Here is a 22,742-nt window from a genome sequence, read left to right as displayed (position 1 = left end):
TTTCCCCATAGCTGTGCCATATAGTGCTCTGCACCGTTCATATTCCCCCTTGGCTGTGCCCCATATAGTGCTCTGCACTGTTCATATCTCCCCATAGCTGTGCCCCATACAGTGCTCTGCACTGTTCATATTCCCCATAGCTGTGCCCCATATAGTGCTCTGCAGCGTTCATATCTCCCCCTTGGCTGTGCCCCATTTAGTGCTCTGCACCGTTCATATCTCCCCTTGGCTGTGCCCCATACAGTGCTCTGCACCGTTCATATCTCCCCTTGGCTGTGCCCCATACAGTGCTCTGCAGCGTTCATATCTCCCCCTTGGCTGTGCCCCATACAGTGCTCTGCACTGTTCATATTCCCCATAGCTGTGCCCCATATAGTGCTCTGCAGCGTTCATATCTCCCCCTTGGCTGTGCCCCATATAGTGCTCTGCACCGTACATATCTCCCCCTTGGCTGTGCCCCATATAGTGCTCTGCACCGTTCATATCTCCCCCTTGGCTGTGCCCCATACAGTGCTCTGCAGCGTTCATATCTCCCCCTTGGCTGTGCCCCATATAGTGCTCTGCACCGTACATATCTCCCCCTTGGCTGTGCCCCATATAGTGCTCTGCAGCGTTCATATCTCCCCCTTGGCTGTGCCCCATATAGTGCTCTGCAGCGTTCATATTCCCCATAGCTGTGCCCCATACAGTGCTCTGCAGCGTTCATATCTCCCCCTTGGCTGTGCCCCATATAGTGCTCTGCAGCGTTCATATCTCCCCCTTGCCTGTGCCCCATATAGTGCTCTGCAGCGTTCATGTCTCCCATAGCTCTGCCCCATATAGTGCTCTGCAGCGTCCCTTGGCTGTGCCCCATATAGTGCTCTGCAGCGTTCATGTCTCCCATAGCTCTGCCCCATATAGTGCTCTGCAGCGTCCCTTGGCTGTGCCCCATATAGTGCTCGGCAGCGTTCACATATCCCCATAGATGCTCCACATAAATCTGTGCCATGGCCGCTGCTGCTGCAATAAAAAATAAAAAAAAGCCATACTCACCACGCTGATTGCAGCTCCCAGCGTCCGGTCCCGGCGTCTCTCCGCTCTGACTGATCAGGCAGAGGGCGCCGCGCACACTATATGCGTCATTGCGCCCTCTGACCTGAACAGTCAGAGCGCAGAGACGCCGGGAAGATGGAGCGGCGCCCGGCGGCTGGAACGTGGACAGGTGAATATGACATACTTACCTAGTCCCAGCGATCCTCCCGCTGTCCCCGCCTGTCACAGCTGTCTTCGGTGCTGCAGCTTCTTTCTCTATCAGCGGTCACCGTTACCGCTGATTAGAGAAATGAATAGGCGGCTCCACCCCTATGGGAGGTGGAGCCGCCTATTCATTTCTGTAATGAGCGGTCCCACGTGACCGCTGAAGAGGGGAAGAACTGCAGCACAGAACACCGTGGGACGGCAGGGGGAGCGCGAGGATCGCTGGGACTAGGTGAGTATGCCTCAGCGCCCTCACCCGCCGACCACACCGCTACCGTGACTCGAGTATAAGCCGAGAGGGGCACTTTCAGCCCAAAAATTTGGGCTGAAAATCTCGGCTTATACTCGAGTATATACGGTAACCCAAAAATACTTCAAGAAGCACTCAGAAATGAATGGAAACAAAGCCCTGGAGAGTTCTGAAGTGTCCAGCAATGTGTCCGGATCTAAATCCCTTTGAACATCTGTGGAGAAATCTTGAAATTGCTGTTGTGAGAAGGTGCCTTCAAATATGAGAGAGCTGGAGCAGTTTGCAAAAGTTATTGATGGTTATAGGAAATGATTGATTGCAGTTATTTATTCCAAAGGATTTGCAACCAAATATTATGCAGAGGGTGCAAACAATTTTGTTTCTCTCATTTTTGGGGTTTTGTGTGAAATCATGTCCAATTTGCCTTTTTTTTTTCCCTCCATTCTGTGTGTTGTGGATAATTGTATAACAAAACATGTGTAATTTCAATAATTTTCTGGGTGAAGTACTTCATTTTCTGGAAACCATTTCAAGGGCGCAAACACTTTGGGCCATGAAAATAAATATATAATTATTATAATTTTTTTCTCTCCTTTTTTCTATTTTTCTATGTGCAGCGTCGTCTGCTTGGTTGTGAGGGGCTATCCGGATTAAGCCTTCTCCATTCAGCGGCAGGCAAGAAGTTGGGAATGCTGAGTGCCAGCCTGTCACGTACAGTCGGAAGTGACGAAGGAGATGACGACGATGACGTGGAAGAGATAACAGAAATATCTGACACGGAGGATACGCCGGTATGATATATCTTTTTTTATTATTGCATCATTAACAATACCTAAACCTATATTGAGAATTTAGCCGTATATCGCATGGTACATGGGAAGATGAGTATTTTTATTATTGGTTCTGTTTGCAGTGATCTTTCTTCTCTTCTAGTCATCTTTTATATTACCATACATGCTGATATCTAGTGGGATTGAGGGGCAATGCACCTACTTATCCACCGCTTTATACATTCTCTGTCGGGAAAAGCCGAATACAGCTCTCCAGCTGTTTCATGGAGCAGTGGTTGCCAGCCTTTCTGACCTAGAGACCACATTCAGCTCTGAGAGATGGTTGGTGAGCAGCATCCTATGAAAAAAAAAAAAAAGTAGAACCATGTAACCTGTAGGAGACACTGGAAGCTGCTCCCTCCAAGTAACAATAAAAAGATTGCCACATGTCGCTTAAATAATTAAGGTTAGATAAATTGGTCTGATTTTTTTCTTCTTTCTACAAACAATGTCACCTTAGTCCTTGCGCTGTGTTCAACATTGTATTAATTCCACATCTAGGCTGTGTGCACACGTTCCTGTTTTTTCGCGGTTTTTCCCGATAAAAACGCTATAAAACCGCAAAAAACTGCATACAATAAGCATCCCATCTTCTAGAATGAATTCTGCATGTTTTGTGCACATGATGCGTTTTTTTCCGCGAAAAAAACGCATCGCGGTAAAAACCGCAGTATGTTTTTGCGGATTTTCCACTACAAAATGCATTGGGAAATGTCCGGAAAAAAACGCGGCAAAAACACATGCAGATTTCTTGCGGATTTCTTGCAGAAAATTTCAGGTTTTTCTCAGGAATTTTCTGCGAGAAATGAACGTGTGCACATAGCCTTAAAGTGAAGGGAGTTTAAACTGCAGAACTCATAGCAGATATTAATGCAGATATGTTGCAAAAAATTATGCTATGTGAACATACATTATATTTACTGACAGTGTTGGAGGTTGAGGGGGCCAGCAGTCCATTATGGCCTTACTGGTGATATAAAAACGTTCCCTCCACACCCTCATATAATTAAAAATGGAATCTGTCACCAGGTTTTTGCTATGTATTTTGACAGCAGCGGGATGAAGGGTCTGAGACCCTGAGTACAGTGATGTCACTTACTGAACTGTATTTTGCTGTTTCAGTATAATCAATGGTTTATCAGCAGGAGATTATCGCTATGGGACTCCCTGGTTCCTCCTAGTCCAACCGGCCTGGTTCCTCCTAGTCCAACCACACCCCCAGCACTGATTAGCAGTCACCATACATTGTGCACAGAGAGCTGTAATGTGTACAAAGCTCAACAACTGAGCTCTGCTAGATCTGCTGCAGAGAAAACTGTGATTCTATCATAATTCCTGTACCCAGTAAACTAAGTGTTACATTGCTGCAATCAGGGTCTCTGTCACTACATCATGCTGTTATCAGATTACATAGTAAAAAAAAACTGCTGACAGATTTCCTTAAAAGGCGAATTCAGGTGTCTGTGAAAACAAGGTCTGCGTATAGTACAGTGTGTGATGCATGAGCCTGGCCGCGTGTCTCCTGCTCTGAATGCCAGTGTCTCAGATGTGCTTATTGAGGCTATGAGGTTCAGGTCCGATTTCTGAATTCGCCCTTAACCCCTTTATCCCATATAACGTACTATCCCGTCGAGGTGACCTGGGACTTAATTCCAAGTAACAGGATAGTACGTCATAGTCGATCGGCCACGCTCACAGGGAGAGCGCGGCCGATCGCCGCCGGGTGTCAGCTGATTATTACAGCTGACATCCTCCCGGCACATTAACCCCCGACACACTGCGATCACACATGATCGCAGTTTTCCAGTGGCATAAGGAAGCATCACTCAGGGAGGGGGCTCCCTGCGTGCTTCCCTGAGACCCTCGGAGCAACGCGATGTGATCGCGTTGCTCCGAGGGTCTCCTACCTCCTCCTCCCTGCAGGCCCGGATCCAAAATGGCCACGGGGGGCCTTCCGGGTTCTGCAGGGAGGTGGCTTTCAAGTGCCTGCTCAGAGCAGGCGCCTGGAAGCGTCCCTGCTGTGCCAGTGTTATCGATGATCTGAAACATTGCACATCAAAGTGTCAGATCAGCGATCTGTCACTACATTGTGATGTCCCCCCCCCCCCCCGGGGCAATGTTATAAAGTGAAAAAAATAATATTCACAAGTGTAAAAAAAAATCCTAAATAAAGAAAAAAATATATTGTTCCAATAAATACATTTAATAATAAATAATAATAATCTTTATTTTTATATAGCGCTAACATATTCCGCAGCGCTTTACAGTTTGCACACATTATCATCACTGTCCCCGATTGGGCTCACAATCTAGAATTCCTATCAGTATGTCTTTGGAATGTGGGAGGAAACTGGAGTGCCCGGAGGAAACCCACGCAAACACGGAGAGAACATACAAACTCTTTGCAGATATTGTCCTGGGTGGGATTAGAACCCAGGACCCCAGCGCTGCAAGGCTGTAGTGCTAACCACTGCGCCACCGTGCTGCCCCTAAATATCTAAATAATAATAAAAAAAACAAAAGCACACATTTGGTATCGTTGCGTCCGTAACGACCCAAACTGTCCCACTAGTTAATTCCTTCAGTGAACACTGTAAAAAAAAAAAAAGAGAGGCAAAAAACGACGCTTTACTATCATACCTCCAAACAAAAAGTGGAATGACACGCGATCAAAAAGACGGATATAAATAACCATGGTACCGCTGAAAACGTCATCTTGTCCCGCAAAAAGCGAACCGCCATACAGTGTCATCAGCGAAAAAATAAAAAAGTTATAGTCTTCAGAATAAAGCGATGCAAAAATAATTATTTTTTATATAAAATAGTTTTTATCGTATAAAAGCGCCAAAACATAAAAAAAAGATATAAATGAGGTATCGCTGTAATCGTACTGACCTGAAGAATAAAACTGCTTTATCAATTTTACCAAACGCGGAACGGTATAAACGCCTCCCCCAAAAGAAATTCATGAATAGCTGGTTGTTGTTCATTCTACCTCACAAAAATCGGAATAAAAAGCGATAAAAAAAGTCACGTGCCCGAAAATGTTATCAATAAAAACATCAACTCGTCCCGCAAAAAACAAGACCTCACATGACTCTGTGGACCAAAATATGGAAAAATTATAGCTCTCAAAATGTGGAGACGCAAAAACTATTTTTTGCAATAAAAAGCTTCTTTTAGTGTGTGACGGCTGCGAATCATAAAAATCCGCTAAAAAACTCGCTATAAAAGTAAATCAAACCCCCCTTCATCACCCCCTTAGTTAGGGAAAGTTAGGGTTGGGGCTAAAGTTAGGGTTTGGATTACATTTACGATTGGGATTAGGGGTGTGGTTAGGGTTATGGTTGGGGTTAGGGGTGTGTTTGTGTTAGGGTTTCAGTTATAATTGGGGGGTTTCCACTGTTTAGACACATCAGGGGCTCTCCAAATGCGACATGGCGTCTGATCTCAATTCCAGCCAATTCTGCATTGAAAAAGTAACAGTGCTCCTTCCCTTCCGAGCTCTCCCGTGTGCCCAAACAGTGGTTTACCCCAACATATGGGGTATCAGCGTACACAGGACAAATTGGACAACAACTTTTGGGGTCCAATTTCTCCTGTTACCCTTGAGAAAATACAAAACTGGGGGCTAAAAAATAATTTTTGTGGGAAAAAAAAGATTTTTTATTTTCACGGCTCTGTGTTATAAACTGTAGTGAAACACTTGGGGGTTCAAAGTTCTCACAACACATCTAGATAAGTTCGTGGGGGGGTCTAGTTTCCAATATGGGGTCACTTGTGGGGGGATTTCTACTGTTTAGGTACATCAGGGGCTCTGCAAACGCAATGTGGCGCCTGCAGACCAATCCATCAAAGTTTGCAATACAAATGGCGCTCCTTCCCTTCCGAGCCCTCCCATGCGCCCAAACGGTGGTACCCCCCCCCACATATAGGGTATCAGCGTACTCAGGACAAATTGGACAACTACTTTTGAGGTCCAATTTCTCCTGTTACCCTTGGGGAAAAAAAACAAATTGGAGCTGAATTAAATTTTTTGTGAAAAAAAGTTAAATGTTCATTTTTTTTTTTTAACATTCCAAAAATTCCTGTGAAACACCTGAAGAGTTAATAAACTTCTTGAATGTGGTTTTGAGCACCTTGAGGGTTGCAGTTTTTAGAATGGTGTCACACCTGGGTATTTTCTATCATATAGACCCCTCAAAGTGACTCCAAATGTGATGTCCCTAAAAATAAAAATCGTGTCGTAAAAATGAGAATTTGCTGGTCAACTTTTAACCCTTATAACTCCCTAACAAAAAAAAAAAAATTTGGTTCCAAAATTGTGCTGATGTAAAGTAGACATGTGGGAAATGTTACTTATTAAGTATTTTGTGTGACATATCTCTGTGATTTAATAAAAATTCAAAGTTGGAAAATTGTGAAATTTTCAAAATTTTCACCAAATCTACCTTTTTTTTTCACAAATAAACGCAGGTAATATCAAAGAAATTTTACCATTATCATGAAGTACAATATGTCACGAGAAAAAAGTGCCACAGTCATCAGTATCCATTGAAGCTTTCCAGTTATAACCTCATAAAGGGACAGGGGTCAGAATTGTAAAAAATGGCCCGGTGATTAACGTGCAAACCACCCTTGGGGGTTGAAGGGTTAAAGGAAAGCTACTTGCAGATTCACACACTGCATTCCTGATAAGTTTTTTTTTTTTTTCCTTTTCACAATTTCTAAAACCGCAGCTATTTTTGAAAATCATTGCAAATGGTACACTTTTTTTTTATTTTTTTATTTTTTTAAGCTGCAATGACAAATTAACCTCATCGCTTCCACATTGTGTGGACACAGCCTAAGGGTTGTCATTCTCTATCATTGTCTATAAGGGTGCGGGTGGTAAGGGAGAGGGGCCCTCATTCAGTTAAGACTTATTTTGGTGGTGGTTGGGCCCTCGGTCATCCCTTACTGACTCGGGGTGTTCACCACCACTCATGTCGCCACTGATTGAATGAAGCTCCCACTCCCCCACCAGCCATATCTGCCCTAATTACCTAAGAGCCTGAGGCCGGCGTCACATTTGCGAGTTTTACGGACGTAAGAGCGCAGAAACTACGTCCGTAAAACTCGCAAAAAATAGGGCACAATTATTCTCTATGCCCCTGCTCCTATCTGCCGTATTTTACTGATCAGTATTATACGGCTTTCTACGGCTGTAGAAAATCGCAGCATGCTGCGTTTGTCACCGTATTGCGCAAATAAAACGCCAATGAAAGTCTATGGAAGCCCCAAAAATACGGATTACACACGGACCAGCAGTGTGACTTGCGAGAAATACGCAGCGGTGTTACAGAGAAAAGCCGGTAATTCAGTGCGGTGTACAGTAAAATCACACTGACAGCTTAGAATAGGTAGAATAAATATGTACACATAGAATAGGTATATATATATATATATATACAGGTCCTTCTCAAAAAATTAGCATATAGTGTTAAATTTCATTATTTACCATAATGTAATGATTACAATTAAACTTTCATATATTATAGATTCATTATCCACCAACTGAAATTTGTCAGGTCTTTTATTGTTTTAATACTGATGATTTTGGCATACAACTCCTGATAACCCAAAAAACCTGTCTCAATAAATTAGCATATCAAGAAAAGGTTCTCTAAACGACCTATTACCCTAATCTTCTGAATCAACTAATTAACTCTAAACACATGCAAAAGATACCTGAGGCTTTTATAAACTCCCTGCCTGGTTCATTACTCAAAACCCCCATCATGGGTAAGACTAGCGACCTGACAGATGTCAAGAAGGCCATCATTGACACCCTCAAGCAAGAGGGTAAGACCCAGAAAGAAATTTCTCAACAAATAGGCTGTTCCCAGAGTGCTGTATCAAGGCACCTCAATGGTAAGTCTGTTGGAAGGAAACAATGTGGCAGAAAACGCTGTACAACGAGAAGAGGAGACCGGACCCTGAGGAAGATTGTGGAGAAGGACCGATTCCAGACCTTGGGGAACCTGAGGAAGCAGTGGACTGAGTCTGGTGTGGAAACATCCAGAGCCACCGTGCACAGGCGTGTGCAGGAAATGGGCTACAGGTGCCGCATTCCCCAGGTAAAGCCACTTTTGAGCTACAGAGAAGCAGCACTGGACTGTTGCTAAGTGGTCCCAAGTACTTTTTTCTGATGAAAGCAAATTTTGCATGTCATTCGGAAATCAAGGTGCCAGAGTCTGGAGGAAGACTGGGGAGAAGGAAATGCCAAAATGCCTGAAGTCCAGTGTCAAGTACCCACAGTCAGTGATGGTGTGGGGTGCCATGTCAGCTGCTGGTGTTGGTCCACTGTGTTTCATCAAGGGCAGGGTCAATGCAGCTAGCTATCAGGAGATTTTGGAGCACTTCATGCTTCCATCGGCTGAAATGCTTTATGGAGATGAAGATTTCATTTTTCAGCACGACCTGGCACCTGCTCACAGTGCCAAAACCACTGGTAAATGGTTTACTGACCATGGTATTACTGTGCTCAATTGGCCTGCCAACTCTCCTGACCTGAACCCCATAGAGAATCTGTGGGATATTGTGAAGAGAAAGTTGAGAGACGCAAGACCCAACACTCTGGATGAGCTTAAGGCCGCTATTGAAGCATCCTGGGCCTCCATAACATCTCAGCAGTGTCACAGGCTGATTGCCTCCATGCCACGCCGCATTGAAGCAGTCATTTCTGCCAAAGGATTCCCGACCAAGTATTGAGTGCATAACTGAACATTATTATTTGATGGTTTTTTTGTTTGTTATTAAAAAACACTTTTATTTGATTGGATGGGTGAAATATGCTAATTTATTGAGACAGGTTTTTTGGGTTATCAGGAGTTGTATGCCAAAATCATCAGTATTAAAACAATAAAAGACCTGACAAATTTCAGTTGGTGGATAATGAATCTATAATATATGAAAGTTTAGTTGTAATCATTACATTATGGTAAATAATGAAATTTAACACTATATGCTAATTTTTTGAGAAGGACCTGTATATATATGTCAGTGAGACACATATATGTATATATATTCTTACTTCATACAGCCGCGATATAGCAAAAAAACGGTAATTCAATTACCGGCTTTTGCTTTCTCCTTCCTAAAACCCGACATGATATGAGACATGGTTTACATACAGTAAACCATCTCATATCACCATTTTTTTTGCATAATCCACACTACTAATGTTAGTAGTGTGTATCTGCAAAATTTGGCCGTTCTAGCTCTTAAAATAAAGGGTTAAATGGCGGAAAAAATTGGCGTGGGCTCCCGTGCAATTTTCTCCGCCAGAGTAGTAAAGCCAGTGACTGAGGGCAGATATTAATAGCCTGGAGAGGGTCCATGGTTATTGGCCCCCCCCTGGCTAAAAACACCTGCCCCCAGCCACCCCAGAAAAGGCACATCTGGAAGATGCGCCTATTCTGGCACTTGGCCACTCTCTTCCCATTCCCGTGTAGCGGTGGGATATGGGGTAATGAAGGGTTAATGTCACCTTGCTATTGTAAGGTGACATTAAGCCAAATTAATAATGGAGAGGCGTCAATTATGACACCTATCCATTATTAATCCAATTGAATGAAAGGGTTAAAAAAACACAGACACATTATTAAAAATTATTTTAATGAAATAAAAACAAAGGTTGTTTTAATATTTTATTTAACGCCCAATCCAATCACTGAAGACCCTCGTTCTGTAAAAGAAAAAACATAATAAACCAACAATATACTTACCTTCCGCAGATCTGTAAAGTCCAACGATGTAAATCCTTCTGAAGGGGTTAAAACATTTTGCAGCAAGGAGTTCCGCTAATGCAGGCTGCTCCTTGCTGCAAAACCCCGGGGAATGAAGCTAAATATAGGTCAATGATCTATATTTAGCTTCATTTGCGGTGAGGCGCCCTCTGCTGGCTGTTCATAGATCGTGGGAACTTACCTAGAAAGCTCCCAGGCTTTCTAGGAAAGTTCCCACGATCTATGAACAGCCAGCAGAGGGCGCCTCACCGCAAAAGAAGCTAAATATAGATCATTGACCTATATTTAGCTTCATTCTCCGGGGTTTTGCAGCAAGGAGCAGCCTGCATTAGCGGAACTCCTTGCTGCAAAATGTTTTAACCCCTTCAGAAGGATTTACATCGTTGGACTTTACAGATCTGCGGAAGGTAAGTATATTGTTGGTTTATTATGTTTTTTCTTTTACAGAACGAGGGTCTTCAGTGATTGGATTGGGCGTTAAATAAAATATTAAAACAACCTTTGTTTTTATTTCATTAAAATAATTTTTAATAATGTGTCTGTGTTTTTTTAACCCTTTCATTCAATTGGATTAATAATGGATAGGTGTCATAATTGACGCCTCTCCATTATTAATTTGGCTTAATGTCACCTTACAATAGCAAGGTGACATTAACCCTTCATTACCCCATATCCCACCGCTACACGGGAATGGGAAGAGAGTGGCCAAGTGCCAGAATAGGCGCATCTTCCAGATGTGCCTTTTCTGGGGTGGCTGGGGGCAGGTGTTTTTAGCCAGGGGGGGGGCCAATAACCATGGACCCTCTCCAGGCTATTAATATCTGCCCTCAGTCACTGGCTTTACTACTCTGGCGGAGAAAATTGCGCGGGAGCCCACGCCAATTTTTTCCGCCATTTAACCCTTTATTTTAAGAGCTAGAACGGCCAAATTTTGCAGATACACACTACTAACATTAGTAGTGTGGATTATGCAAAAAAAATGGTGATATGAGATGGTTTACTGTATGTAAACCATGTCTCATATCATGTCGGGTTTAGGAAGGAGAAAGCAAAAGTCGGGAATTGAATTACCGGCTTTTTGCTATCTCGCGCTGTATGAAGGAATAATATATATATATATATATATATATATATATATATATATATATATATATATATATATATATATATATATATATATATATATATATATATATATATATACTAGCTATTGAACCCGTTCTACGCCCGGGTGGCGAGCATTTATATTGGTATATTGTCTCCATCATGGTATGTGCTGCTCCATCCTGCGTCCCCATCCTGTCATGCGCTGCTCCATCCTGCGTCCCCATCCTGTCATGTGCTGCTCCATCCTGCGTCCCCATCCTGTCATGCGCTGCTCCATCCTGCGTTCCCTTTCCTGTCATGCGCTGCTCCCATCCTGCGTCCCCATCCTGTCATGCGCTGCTCCCATCCTGCGTCCCCATCCTGTGATGCGCTGCTCCCATCCTGTGATGCGCTGCTCCCATCCTGTGATGCGCTGCTCCCATCCTGTGATGCGCTGCTCCCATCCTGCGTCCCCATCCTGTCATGTGCTGCTCCATCCTGCGTCCCCATCTTGTCATGCGCTGCTCCATCATGCGTCCCCATCCTGTCATGCGCTGCTGCATCCTGCGTCCCCATCCTTATGTGCTGCTGCATCCTGCGTCCCCATCCTTATGTGCTGCTGCATCCTGCGTCCCCATCCTTATGTGCTGCTGCATCCTGCGTCCCCATCCTTATGTGCTGCTCCATCCTGCGTCCCCATCCTTATGTGCTGCTGCATCCTGCGTCTCCATCCTTATGTGCTGCTGCATCCTGCGTCCCCATCCTTATGTGCTGCTGCATCCTGCGTCCCCATCCTTATGTGCTGCTCCATCCTGCGTCCCCATCCTTATGTGCTGCTGCATCCTGCGTCTCCATCCTTATGCGCTGCTGCATCCTGCGTCCCCATCCTTATGTGCTGCTGCATCCTGCGTCCCCATCCTTATCTGCTGCTCCATCCTGCGTCCCCATCCTTATGTGCTGCTCCATCCTGCGTCCCCATCCTTATGTGCTGCTCCATCCTGCGTCCCCATCCTTATGTGCTGCTCCATCCTGCGTCCCCATCCTTAGGTGCTGCTCCATCCTGCGTCCCCATCCTTATGTGCTGCTCCATCCTGCGTCCCCATCCTTATGTGCTGCTCCATCCTGCGTCCCCATCCTGCCTCTGACCCGCTCGGCGTCGAGTGCTGGGGGGCCTGAGCAGGCGGGGACACCGGCGCGCTGTGGGGGTCAGGTGCCGGTATCGCCGCCAGCTCAGGCCCCCCCAGCACTTACTATACTCACCTGTCCGGCGTTCCATCGCTGAGCGCCGCCATCTTCCCGGTCTCCTGGCTGTGACTGTTCAGTCAGAGGGCGGCGCCGGCGCGCATTAAGCGCGTCATCGCGCCCTCTGAACTGAAGGCCACAGACCGAAGACCGGGAAGATGGCGGCGCTCAGCGATGGAACGGGGACAGGTGAATATAGCTCATACTCACCCTCCTGGCGGTCCCTGCTTCTGCGGTGGAGATCACGGTGTGTGTTCAGTGTGAACGCACACCGCGATCTCCCGGGAGCGTCGCTCTGTGAGGCCCAGACTGCGCCGGCGCTTGCGCAGTCTATAGAGGCTTCGGACAGCGTGACGCTCCCAGCGTTATATTATAGATATATATATATACAGTATATATGTTTTTTTTTTTTTTTTAACACATGGATCCCTTGTATAGGCGTATGTCGGTTTGGCAAGCCTGCGATAAAAACACGCAGTACGGCTGCCATACGGATTACATACGGAGGATGCCATGCGCAAAAAACGGTGACACACCCTGCCTACGGAGGAGCTACGGACCACTATTTTCAGGACTTTTCAGCATATTACGGCCGTAATATACGGACCGTATTTGCATACGCTGAGTGTGACGCCGGCCTTAGGGAGTATTTTATTCACTTGGCCCCAGTGATGCCGCAGGGAGCCGAGCCATCGACCTACCTCTGCTCTACCACGGGGCGAGAGGCGCATCATGAAGCAGAATACCAAGCACAGATCGTAATCTGAGCTATGATGTTGAACCGAAGTAGGGGGAGAGACCAATCCAAACAGCAATTACTGAGTGCACTGCTGCCGATCCATGTTGGGCAACAGCCGCACCGCTCTCCTCTATTGTTTAACCTGGGAAACAGCAGGTCTGGTTGCTACCCAGAGAGAGCAGGCTGCAGTATAGTAGTTTTAATAACCGCAGCGCTGTCCTTTTGGATGATCCACCCCAATGAAGGGGAGCAGTGAACTGCCATCTGACTGGCGCATGCTTCTTACTCCGCACTTCTCCGGGGTTGGGTAATATGGGAGAACAGTGTTGCCTTGCATTTATGAAGGAGGGCTGCAAACTACAGCAGCCAGTGCTAGTGCCTTGGCCCTACAGTGGCCAAAGCTGACATTGGCTTAAGCAGGGAGACAAGCAGGAGTGAGCAGCGCAGGAACAACCGAGGAGGCGGCAGCACCGGGGAGAGTACATTGATGCCGCCAGATAAGATTGAGGCAATTGCTGTACCATCAGGGCATTTACATGGTTCCTCCAATGTGTCAGGGTCATATTTCACTTTTCTACTACAGCTTTCCCGAGCCACATGATAGGGGGTCACAATTTGGGGATTCCTGTTACAGATAATGAATGGATCTGTTGTCGAACAAGCCCTGCTACATTCTATGGGATAAGGACCAAGTTCTGGCAATCAGTGGAGGTCACAGCAGTTGAAAAAGAGAGTTCCCCTATCCTGTGAATAGGTGACAACTGGAACACGGCCCTGTTATTCATTATATTATGTTGCTTTGTATAGGAGCTCATATGTATATATTTTAGATCTTTTTTTTACTTTTTTTTTTTTTTTTTAACAGTATGTCGGGTTTATTTATTTATTTTTAAATCCCTGTTTTTTTTTTTCTCAGGAACCACACAATGAAACAGCAAAACAAATTATTTCTAGAGGTCAAGCATCAATGATTCCTCAAGAAAGTCAGAGCCATAAAAAGGTATGCTGCTGTTTACATTGTGGCCATTTGTTCTTTCTCACCTAGTATAGGAATCCATGTCAGCAGAAATATAATTCTTGCCTTTTAGTCCGGTATTGGTTGTTCCAAATTCTGATTTTTATTTTTTTTTATTTTTAAATAAACATATTGGCTCAGATGAATTAAGCAGTTTTTTTTTTTACAGAATTCTGGAGTAAAACAGCTTTAAACGTCGCAAATGTTTTGCCCAATTTCGAAAAATTGGCCGGGTGTTGCCCCACATCCGTGATATTCATCACAATTTATACCGAAAATTACAACAGAAATATCTAGCAGTCTTTAGCTGGCCTCCATTCCTCGCTGGGGCATAACTGAAGATGTGCCATCCTAAAGTGGCGCTCTCCTCTAAATGGATTTTGTGCATTTTACTTTCTCTTTTACTTATGAGCACATTTGACATCTCAGTAATTTAGTAAAGTTATACAAACTTGTGCACACTACTAATTCTAGTAATTGTATAAATGCACAATTACGCGGCTGTACAGGGTAACAGACAAGCATAATAGATTACAAATGAGGAATACACAAACCCCAAAAAACAGAAGGCAATAGGGCAGAATCTATGCTTTGTAACATTTCCTGCTCCATGACATTAGAAATGTTGTTTCTTTTAGAAAGCAAAATTCCATAAGTGGTCTCAGCTATCTAATCCAAGTTCTTGAATTGCAAACCTGCCTATTTATTCAGTGATTTTTTTCTTAGCACTATTGAAAAATCCCTGTGTGATTGCCGATCATCCAACTTTAACCCCTTAATACCGCCAAAACTTTTTTTTCTGACCTAAGATATAAGGGAATAGCACACTGTACACTATAGCTGACAACTTGCTGCATCAGCCACAATCAGTGTTGTCACCGTCCAAATCTGTATAACCCCTAAGGCCTCTTTCACACTTCAGTTGTTTGGCGTCAGTCACTACCGACATAGTGACGGATTGACGGATCCGTCACAATTGTTGAGAAAACGGTTCTAACGGATCCGTTTTTTTGACGGATCCGTTACTTGGGGGTTGTCTGGGAAAAGTATCTACTTTTTGGAGCATGCGCAATTGAAAAAACGGATTGGGGCGACGGATCCGCCGAAAAAACGGTTGCGGCGGATCCGTCGCCCATAGGTGGCCATTCTATGGAATGGCAGACGCGACGGATCCGTCGCGATTCGCCATTTCGGCGTTGACAAAAAACGTTTCAATGTCCGTCTATTTTCAGAAAACGTCCGCCAAATTTCGACGGATCCGTCGCATGGCAGATGGAATGGACGACCATCCGTCACAATCCGTCGCTAATGCAAGTCTATGGGAAAGTAACGGATCCGTCAAAAAAAATTGACGGATCCGTTATTTGAGGAAAATGGCGATTTAGACTGACGCCAAACAACTGAAGTGTGAAAGAGGCGTTAGATGCTGCTGTCAATAGTGGCTATATCATATAAATGGTTAACAGAGTGTGGCTTCTCCCTCTTTATCCCCATTGGCACCCTGAGATAATGATCGTGTGGTGCTGATGTTGGCCATGGCAATTCATGGCCAAATAGCGGCCTTAGAGTCTGCTGGCTACAGTCGCCTGTTAAGACGTTAGCAACTTTTAGGTGGTAAAAATACACACTTTCATTCCTGTCATGTCACTTTGCATTAATTCCTGAAAAGCACCTGAAGAGTTAATAAACTACATAACAGCAGTTTTCAATATGTTGAGGGGTGCCTTTTTTAAAATGGTATCACTTTTGGGTGGTTTCCAATATATAAGATCCCTAAAGTCACTTCAAACCTGGATAGGTCCCTAAAAAAAAATAAATGTTTGTAAATTTCCTTGAAAAAAATGAAAAATTGCTGCTACATTTTGAAACCTCCTGAAAATGCTAACAAAATAAAGTAACATTTCACAAATGGTGCTGATCTAAAGCAGACATGTGGGAAATGTTATTTATTAATGTATTTCTGTGGTATCTGGATTAAAGGGATAATCATTCAGAGTTTGAACATTACTATTTCTCCTTCGCCTCATTGGGGGACACAGGACCGTGGGTGTATGCTGCTGCCGCTAGGAGGCTGACACGAAGTGAATACGAAAAAAAAGTTAGCTCCTCCTCTGCAGTATATACCCTCATGCTGGCTCCACAAGAACCAGTTCATTCTTAATGTCTGTAGGAGGCACACTGGTCTGCTTCTTCAGACCATCTTTTTTTCTTTTCCTACGAAGATGAGATAGGGGCGACGGACCCTATTGGAAGGGTCCAATCTCCCCAAACCAACAGGCGAGCACATGTAGTCGCCTCCATGTATCCTCTCCTGCGACGTGGGACATTTTGCCAGACACAGTCCTGTCCACCCTAAGGTAATGAAACCCTAGGCTGCACAGAGGCACAGATTTAGTCCGTGCAGCCCCCACTGCATCACCAATGTTTTTTTTACTGTGGTGATGGAAGGAGGCGGACAGTCCCTCTCCTCATCCCTTACAAGGGAGGATGGATTGAGGGTGCCTGCACCGTTCATATTACAGCCCCCCTCCCCTCTGACCTGGATCTTCTTGGAGTGAGTATATGAAGAAGGGGGGCTGGGAGGGCTCCTGCAGCGTTGCAGTCCTATCCGGCTTCATTCGTGCGCGTGTCGTGCTGGCGCTGTAACTTTACTCCCCGGCTTCAGCCTGTACTAGGCCGGTGGCTCCGCCCCTAGCGTGCGTTCTTACGGCAGCCCCGCCCCCAAGCGTGTGTATTTCCGGCAGCCCCGTCCACCCGCTCGCCGCTTTTCAGAGAGGCGCATCTTTTGAATCTGGATGGGGGCACCACCAAAGAGCCGCAGATCTCACAGGATCTCCGCAGGTCCAGGATGCTCATGGGTACTTGGGGTAAGCGCTGCAGCCCTATAACAGAATAAGCTGCGCCGACACTTAGTACTACGGCACTATAGCAGCCTCCCGGCAGTATACCGCCCATATTAACCATGGGTACAGCATGTCAAGAAGATCCAACAAGTCCCATACGTTGTTGTTCGCCTCATGTACCTCCTGTCACACTGCTTTCCCGCAAGCGCAGAATAAGCAATTATGTGAAGCGATCCCGAACGTGCTCAGGAACCCTCCGCTGCGACTGATCCCAGTGTACCTGGCCCTCCTGAATGGGCTTAGTCTTTGTCGCAGTCCATGGCATTACTGGCTAGAGCAGTCCCTTCAGGCCCCCGACAGGGGTAAGGACAGCTCGCCTGTCTGAGAGATCCTCCATCTCGCAGGATCCATCGGCCTGCAGGCTCTCACTCAGCATCCACAGGCAGCCAGATAATGATCCCATACTGCGTCTCCCGGGCCCTCCTGCGCCTCAGCATCCATGAGCTCCATCTCTCTCTCCCCCTCACCAGAGGTTGGTAGCGAGCAGAACTCGTATTACGATTCTGATGGGCCCCTCAATCTAGATGCGCTTGGTTATCAGGAGACAGTTTATAGCCTTATTGGGGATTGATGAGGAATCCACTCTTACCACAGGCCACAAAGTGTTATTTAAACCAGCCAAATGTCCCCATAGGATGTTCGGCAGTCACCCCGAGTGTGCGGCGACATTGGGAGCGACCAGACAAGCGTTTTTCAGGCCAGAAGGTGCTTGAGGCGAGATACCCCTTTGCTTCGGATCTTCGCAAAAACTGGGCAGAATCTCCCTTAGTGGATACACCCGTATTGCGTTTGGCCTCCAAAACCCTACTGTCCTTACTGAACAGATCCTCCATCAAGGATCCCACAGACCGCCTAATAGAGAGCCTTGCTCCCTCACTCTTCGAGGCGTGAGGCTCAGCGCTCTCCCCCTCCTTCGCTGCAACGTGGGTGGCTAAGGCAATGTTATCCTAGGCGGAGTCTCTAAACAGCGGTTTGCAGGATACTGACCTTCCACCAGAGGTTGCTGATCTTGCTAACCAAATCGCTTTGGCTGGGGACTATTGGTTAATGCATCCCTGGACGCGCCTAACTGCACAGCGCTTTAAGCTGCAAATGCTATTTATATTAGGAGAGCTCTGTGGCTCAGGACATGGCGAGCAGACTCTACTTCAAAAAAGTCCCTAACTTCTCTGCCTTACCAAAGCAGCCGGTTATTTGGTGAGAAGCTAGACCAGTTTATCTCGAACACCACAGGTGGAAAAAAGTAACATCCTCCCCCAACAGAAGATTAGGCGACCCTTTTGTCGCCAGCCACAGACGTGTTTTCGGCCCTTTTGCAGCCCTGGGTGGGCCACCTCAACCAATCCTTCTGGCACGGGCTGCCCCGCTCAGGGGGGACAGAGATCATCAAGTCTCTTACATAACCAACCCATTGTGAAAGAACCATCCCAACCAGTCCAGATCTATGGGATCCAGGTCCCACAGATTTTCAACCAAATGACTCAAGGTTCTTTCCGGTCGACACCAGCAGAGTATGCGGTCGCCTGCTCTGGTTTCGCATCGTCTGGCTCTCCGACTCATGGGTCAGAGATCTGGTGTCTTCCGGATACAAAATAGAGTTTTGCTCCCACCCCCAAAACTTTTTTTCTTTCCCGTACCCCAAAGCGGTGGCACATGCCGATCCTTTTTTCAGGCCATCGAGTCACTCCGGCACAACGGGGTTATCATTCCTGTGCCGAAAAACGAAAGATTCCAGGGGTTCTACTCAAACCTGTTCATGGTTCCAAAAAAGGACAGAACTGTAAGGCCCATTCTGGACCTAAACAGGTTCATCAAAATCAGACATTTCCGGATGGAGTTCCTCCCCTCCCTCATCTCTTCGATGGAAAGGGGAGAATTCTTGGCGGCTATCGACATCCAAGACGCCTGTCTTCATATTCCCATTTTTCTCTCAACAAAGGTTCCTGTGTTTCGGTGTTCGCGGGCTTTCAATTTACAGCCCTGCCCTTCGGACTAGCCACCACTCCCAGGGTGTTCACAAAGTTCATGGCGGCTGTCATGTCCATTCTGCATTTCCGGGGCATGGTAATCTTGCCATACTTAGACGACCTCCTGATCAAGGGACCGTCTTTTCAGGCCTGTGAAGAATGCGTCTACATCACGTTGGATACACTGTCTCGCCTGGGGTGGCTCATAAACTTGAGGAAGTCTTCTGTCCCAGCTCAGAAAATTTCCTTCTTAGGAATAATCTTGGACACCTCCCAAGGGTTGGTGATTCTTCCTCGAGACAAGGTCCTAGCCATTTGTCTGGGAGTTCAGGCACTCCGTCGACCAATTCCTCTTTCCATCCAATTCAGCATGAGGGTCCTAGGAAAAATGGTGGCGGCAATGGAAGCTGTTCCGTTTGCCCAGTTTCACCTCCTCCCCTTGCAGCATGCGCTGCTGGCAACCTGGGACAAGAGCCCATTTTCTCTCGATCACCCGTACCGTCTGTCCACCTGGTTCAGGCAGGAACTCAGGTGGTGGACGCTGAGTTCCTCCCTCCTTCAGGGGAAATCCTTCTCCCCGGACCTTTGGCTGGTTGGGCACTATCGACACCAGTCTCCTCAGCTGGGGGGTTGTTTTCCATCATCACCACACGGCTCAGGGGCGTTGGTTGCCTCGGGAGTCACGCCTTCCAATCAATCTCCTAGAAATCCGGGGAATTCGGTGGGCTTTACGGCACTTCCATCATCTTCTGGCGGGGGGCGCCCAGTCCGAATTCAGTCGGACAATGCCACAGTGGCTTATATCAATCATCAAGGGGGCACCCACAGCAGAGCGAACACGTCCTCCACTGGGCAGGGAAAAACCACTCAGTGATCTCAGCAGTTCACATACCAGGCGTAGAGAACTGGGCAGCAGACTTTCTCAGCTAGCAAAGTCTCTCATCGGGAGAATGGTCTCTCCATCCAGAGGTTTTTCAGCAGATGTGTCAACGCTGGGGAACCTCGGATGTGGATCTGATGGCCTCCAGGTTAAACACCAAGGTTCCCGGGTTTGTCGCTCGATCCCGAGACCCAAAGGCCTTCGGCGTGGATGCAACTAGTTGCCGAGGTACCCTGGCGGCTACCGGATCGACAGGACCTACTTTCCCAGGGTTCGATCTACCACCAGAACTCGGGGGCTTTGTGTTTAAAGGCTTGGCCGTTGAATCCTGGGTCCTGACCCAGGCCGGTTTCTCCCGGGATGTAGTTACCATGATGATTAGAGCTCGTAAGCCCACTTCGGTGCGCATCTATCACCACTACTTCCAATAGGTGGCTATAGTTCAAGTCCTCTTTTTCTCTGAAGAGGCAATTTGCATTTGGAAGGTCTTTTTTGCATGGTGCAGATATCGCGGTCGTCCTCCACTTATTTTTTCCATTCCTAACATTTTAGAGTTTCTTCAAACAGGCCTGGACTCGGGTCTAGCGCCAAGTTCCCTCAAAGGACAGATCTCAGCCTATTTCAGTGCAGGATTGCATCCAGTCTGCAGGCGAAGACTTTCATTCAGGGGGTCTCCCATGTGGTACCGCACTATAGAGCTCCCCTGGATGCCTGGGACCCTAACCTGGTCCTAGGTGTTCTATAGGAATCTCCCTTCAAGCCACTACAGGATGTTTCGTTAACTTACCTCTCATGGAAGATTGTTTTTCTTGTCGCGACAATGTCAGTCAGGCGGGTTTTGGAGTTGGCTGCTCTCTCCTGCTGAGCTCCGTTTCTAATTTTTCACCGAGACAAAGTGGTTCTAAGGCCAGCCCCTCCGTTTCTGCCAAAGGATTTTTCCTCTTTTCACATTAACGAGGACATTGTCTTGCCCTCGTTTTGTCCAGCACCAGTACACTGGGTGGAAAAGGCCTTTCACACTTTGGATCTAGTAAGAGCTCTCAGGAGGTATGTGTCAAGGACAGCCCCCTTTCGCCAGATGGACGTGCTGTTCGTGCTCCCCAAGGATTACAAGAAGGGATTTGCTGCTTCAAAGTCAACAATAGCCAGGTGGATTCGTTCGGCGATTCAGGAATCTTACCACATCAGAGGCAAGCCTATTCCAGCAGAGATCAGAGCACACTCCTTGCGGTCGGTGGGTGCCTCTTGGGCCCTTCGGCACCAGGTGTCCACATTCGGGCCTCCAGCAGAGGCGAGTCTGGGCAGAAAAATTCTGCAGTCGGCGGTAGCACACCTGTAGACAATTTGGCTTATTCTGCTGTGTCAATTTCCCACCCAGGACTGATTTTGGACATTCCATGGTCCTGTGTCCCCCAATGAGGCTAAGAGAAACAAGGAATTTTGTGTACTCACCATAAAATCCTTTTCTCCGAGACACTCATTGTGGGCACAGCACCCATTGGGGGCGGGTGGCCTGATGGCTCTGATTTTATATATATATATATATATATATATATATATATATATATATATATATATATATATATATATATATATATATATATATATATATATATATATATATATTATAATAATATATGTGTGTATATATATATGTGTGTGTGTGTGTATATATATATATATATATATATATATATATATATATATATATATATATATATATATATATATATATATATGTATATATATATATTTATTTTTATGCACATGTTGTACCTTGTATTAAATTTTCTTTTTTGTGTGTGTTCTACTGCTTTTGCACTGAACTGGTTCTTGTGGAGCCAGCATCAGGATATATACTGCAGAGGAGAATCTAACTTTAATTCGTATTCACTTCGTGTCAGCCTCCTAGCGGCAGATTTGACCCGGTCACTAAAAGGTTAACATATTTCTGCTGATATTTTCAGTTATACTGTGGGGAAAATAAGTATTTGATACTTCCGATTTAGCAAGTTTTCTCACCTACAAAAAATTGAGAGGTCTGTAATTTTTATCGTACACTGCACTGAGAAAAACAGAATCTAAAATCCATAAACTCACGTGTGATTTTTCCATAATTAATTTAAATTTTATTGCATGAAATAAGTATTTGATACAATAGAAAAATAGAACTTAATATTTGGTACAGAAGCCTTTGTTTGCAGTTACAGAGCTCAGACGTTTCCTGTAGTTCTTGACCAAGTTTGCATACACTGCAGCAGGGATTTTGGTCCACTCCTCCATACAGAACTTATCCGATGCTTCGGGACGCTCTGTTGGCAACATTGAGTTTCAGCTCCCCCCATAGATTTTCTATTGGGTTCAGGTCTGGAGTCTGGCAAGGCCAATCCAGGACCTTGAAATGCTTCTTACAGAGACATTCCTTAGTTGCCTCGGCTGTGTGTTTCAGGTCATTGTCATGCTGGAAGACGCAGCCACGACCCATCTTCAATTCTCTTACTGAGGAAGGAGGTTGTTGGCCAAACTCTTGTGACGCATGACCCCATCCATTCTTCCTTCATTTATAGAGCAGTCGTCCTGTCCTCTTTGCAGGAAAGTACCCCCAAAGTATGATGTTTCGTCCACCATGCTTCATGGTTGGTACAGTGTTCTTGAGGTTGTGCTCATCCTTCCTCGAAACGCGGTGAGTGGAGTTGATACCAAAAAGTTCTATTTTGGTGTCATCTGACCACATGACCTTCTCTCATGCCTCCTCTGGATCATCCGGATGGTCATTGGCAAACTTCAAACATGCCTGGACATGT

General features: G+C 45.8%; 1 protein-coding gene across 2 annotated transcripts in view; it reads left to right on the top strand.

Annotated features, from left to right (window-relative positions):
- Positions 1-22,742, top strand: part of ZNF740 (zinc finger protein 740) — a 76,314-nt gene that overhangs the window by 14,180 nt on the left and 39,392 nt on the right. For both annotated transcript variants that reach the window (XM_069758777.1, XM_069758776.1), the window contains exons 3-4: positions 2,104-2,277; positions 14,090-14,173. In XM_069758777.1, the coding sequence (XP_069614878.1) occupies positions 2,104-2,277; positions 14,090-14,173 (258 nt within the window). The remainder of the gene's footprint in view (positions 1-2,103; positions 2,278-14,089; positions 14,174-22,742) is intronic.

The sequence above is a fragment of the Ranitomeya imitator genome, chromosome 3 (genome assembly GCF_032444005.1).
Source record: "Ranitomeya imitator isolate aRanImi1 chromosome 3, aRanImi1.pri, whole genome shotgun sequence".
NCBI lineage: Eukaryota > Metazoa > Chordata > Amphibia > Anura > Dendrobatidae > Ranitomeya > Ranitomeya imitator.
Note: the sequence above shows the minus strand (reverse complement) of the source record. Positions and strands in the feature narration are given on the sequence as shown.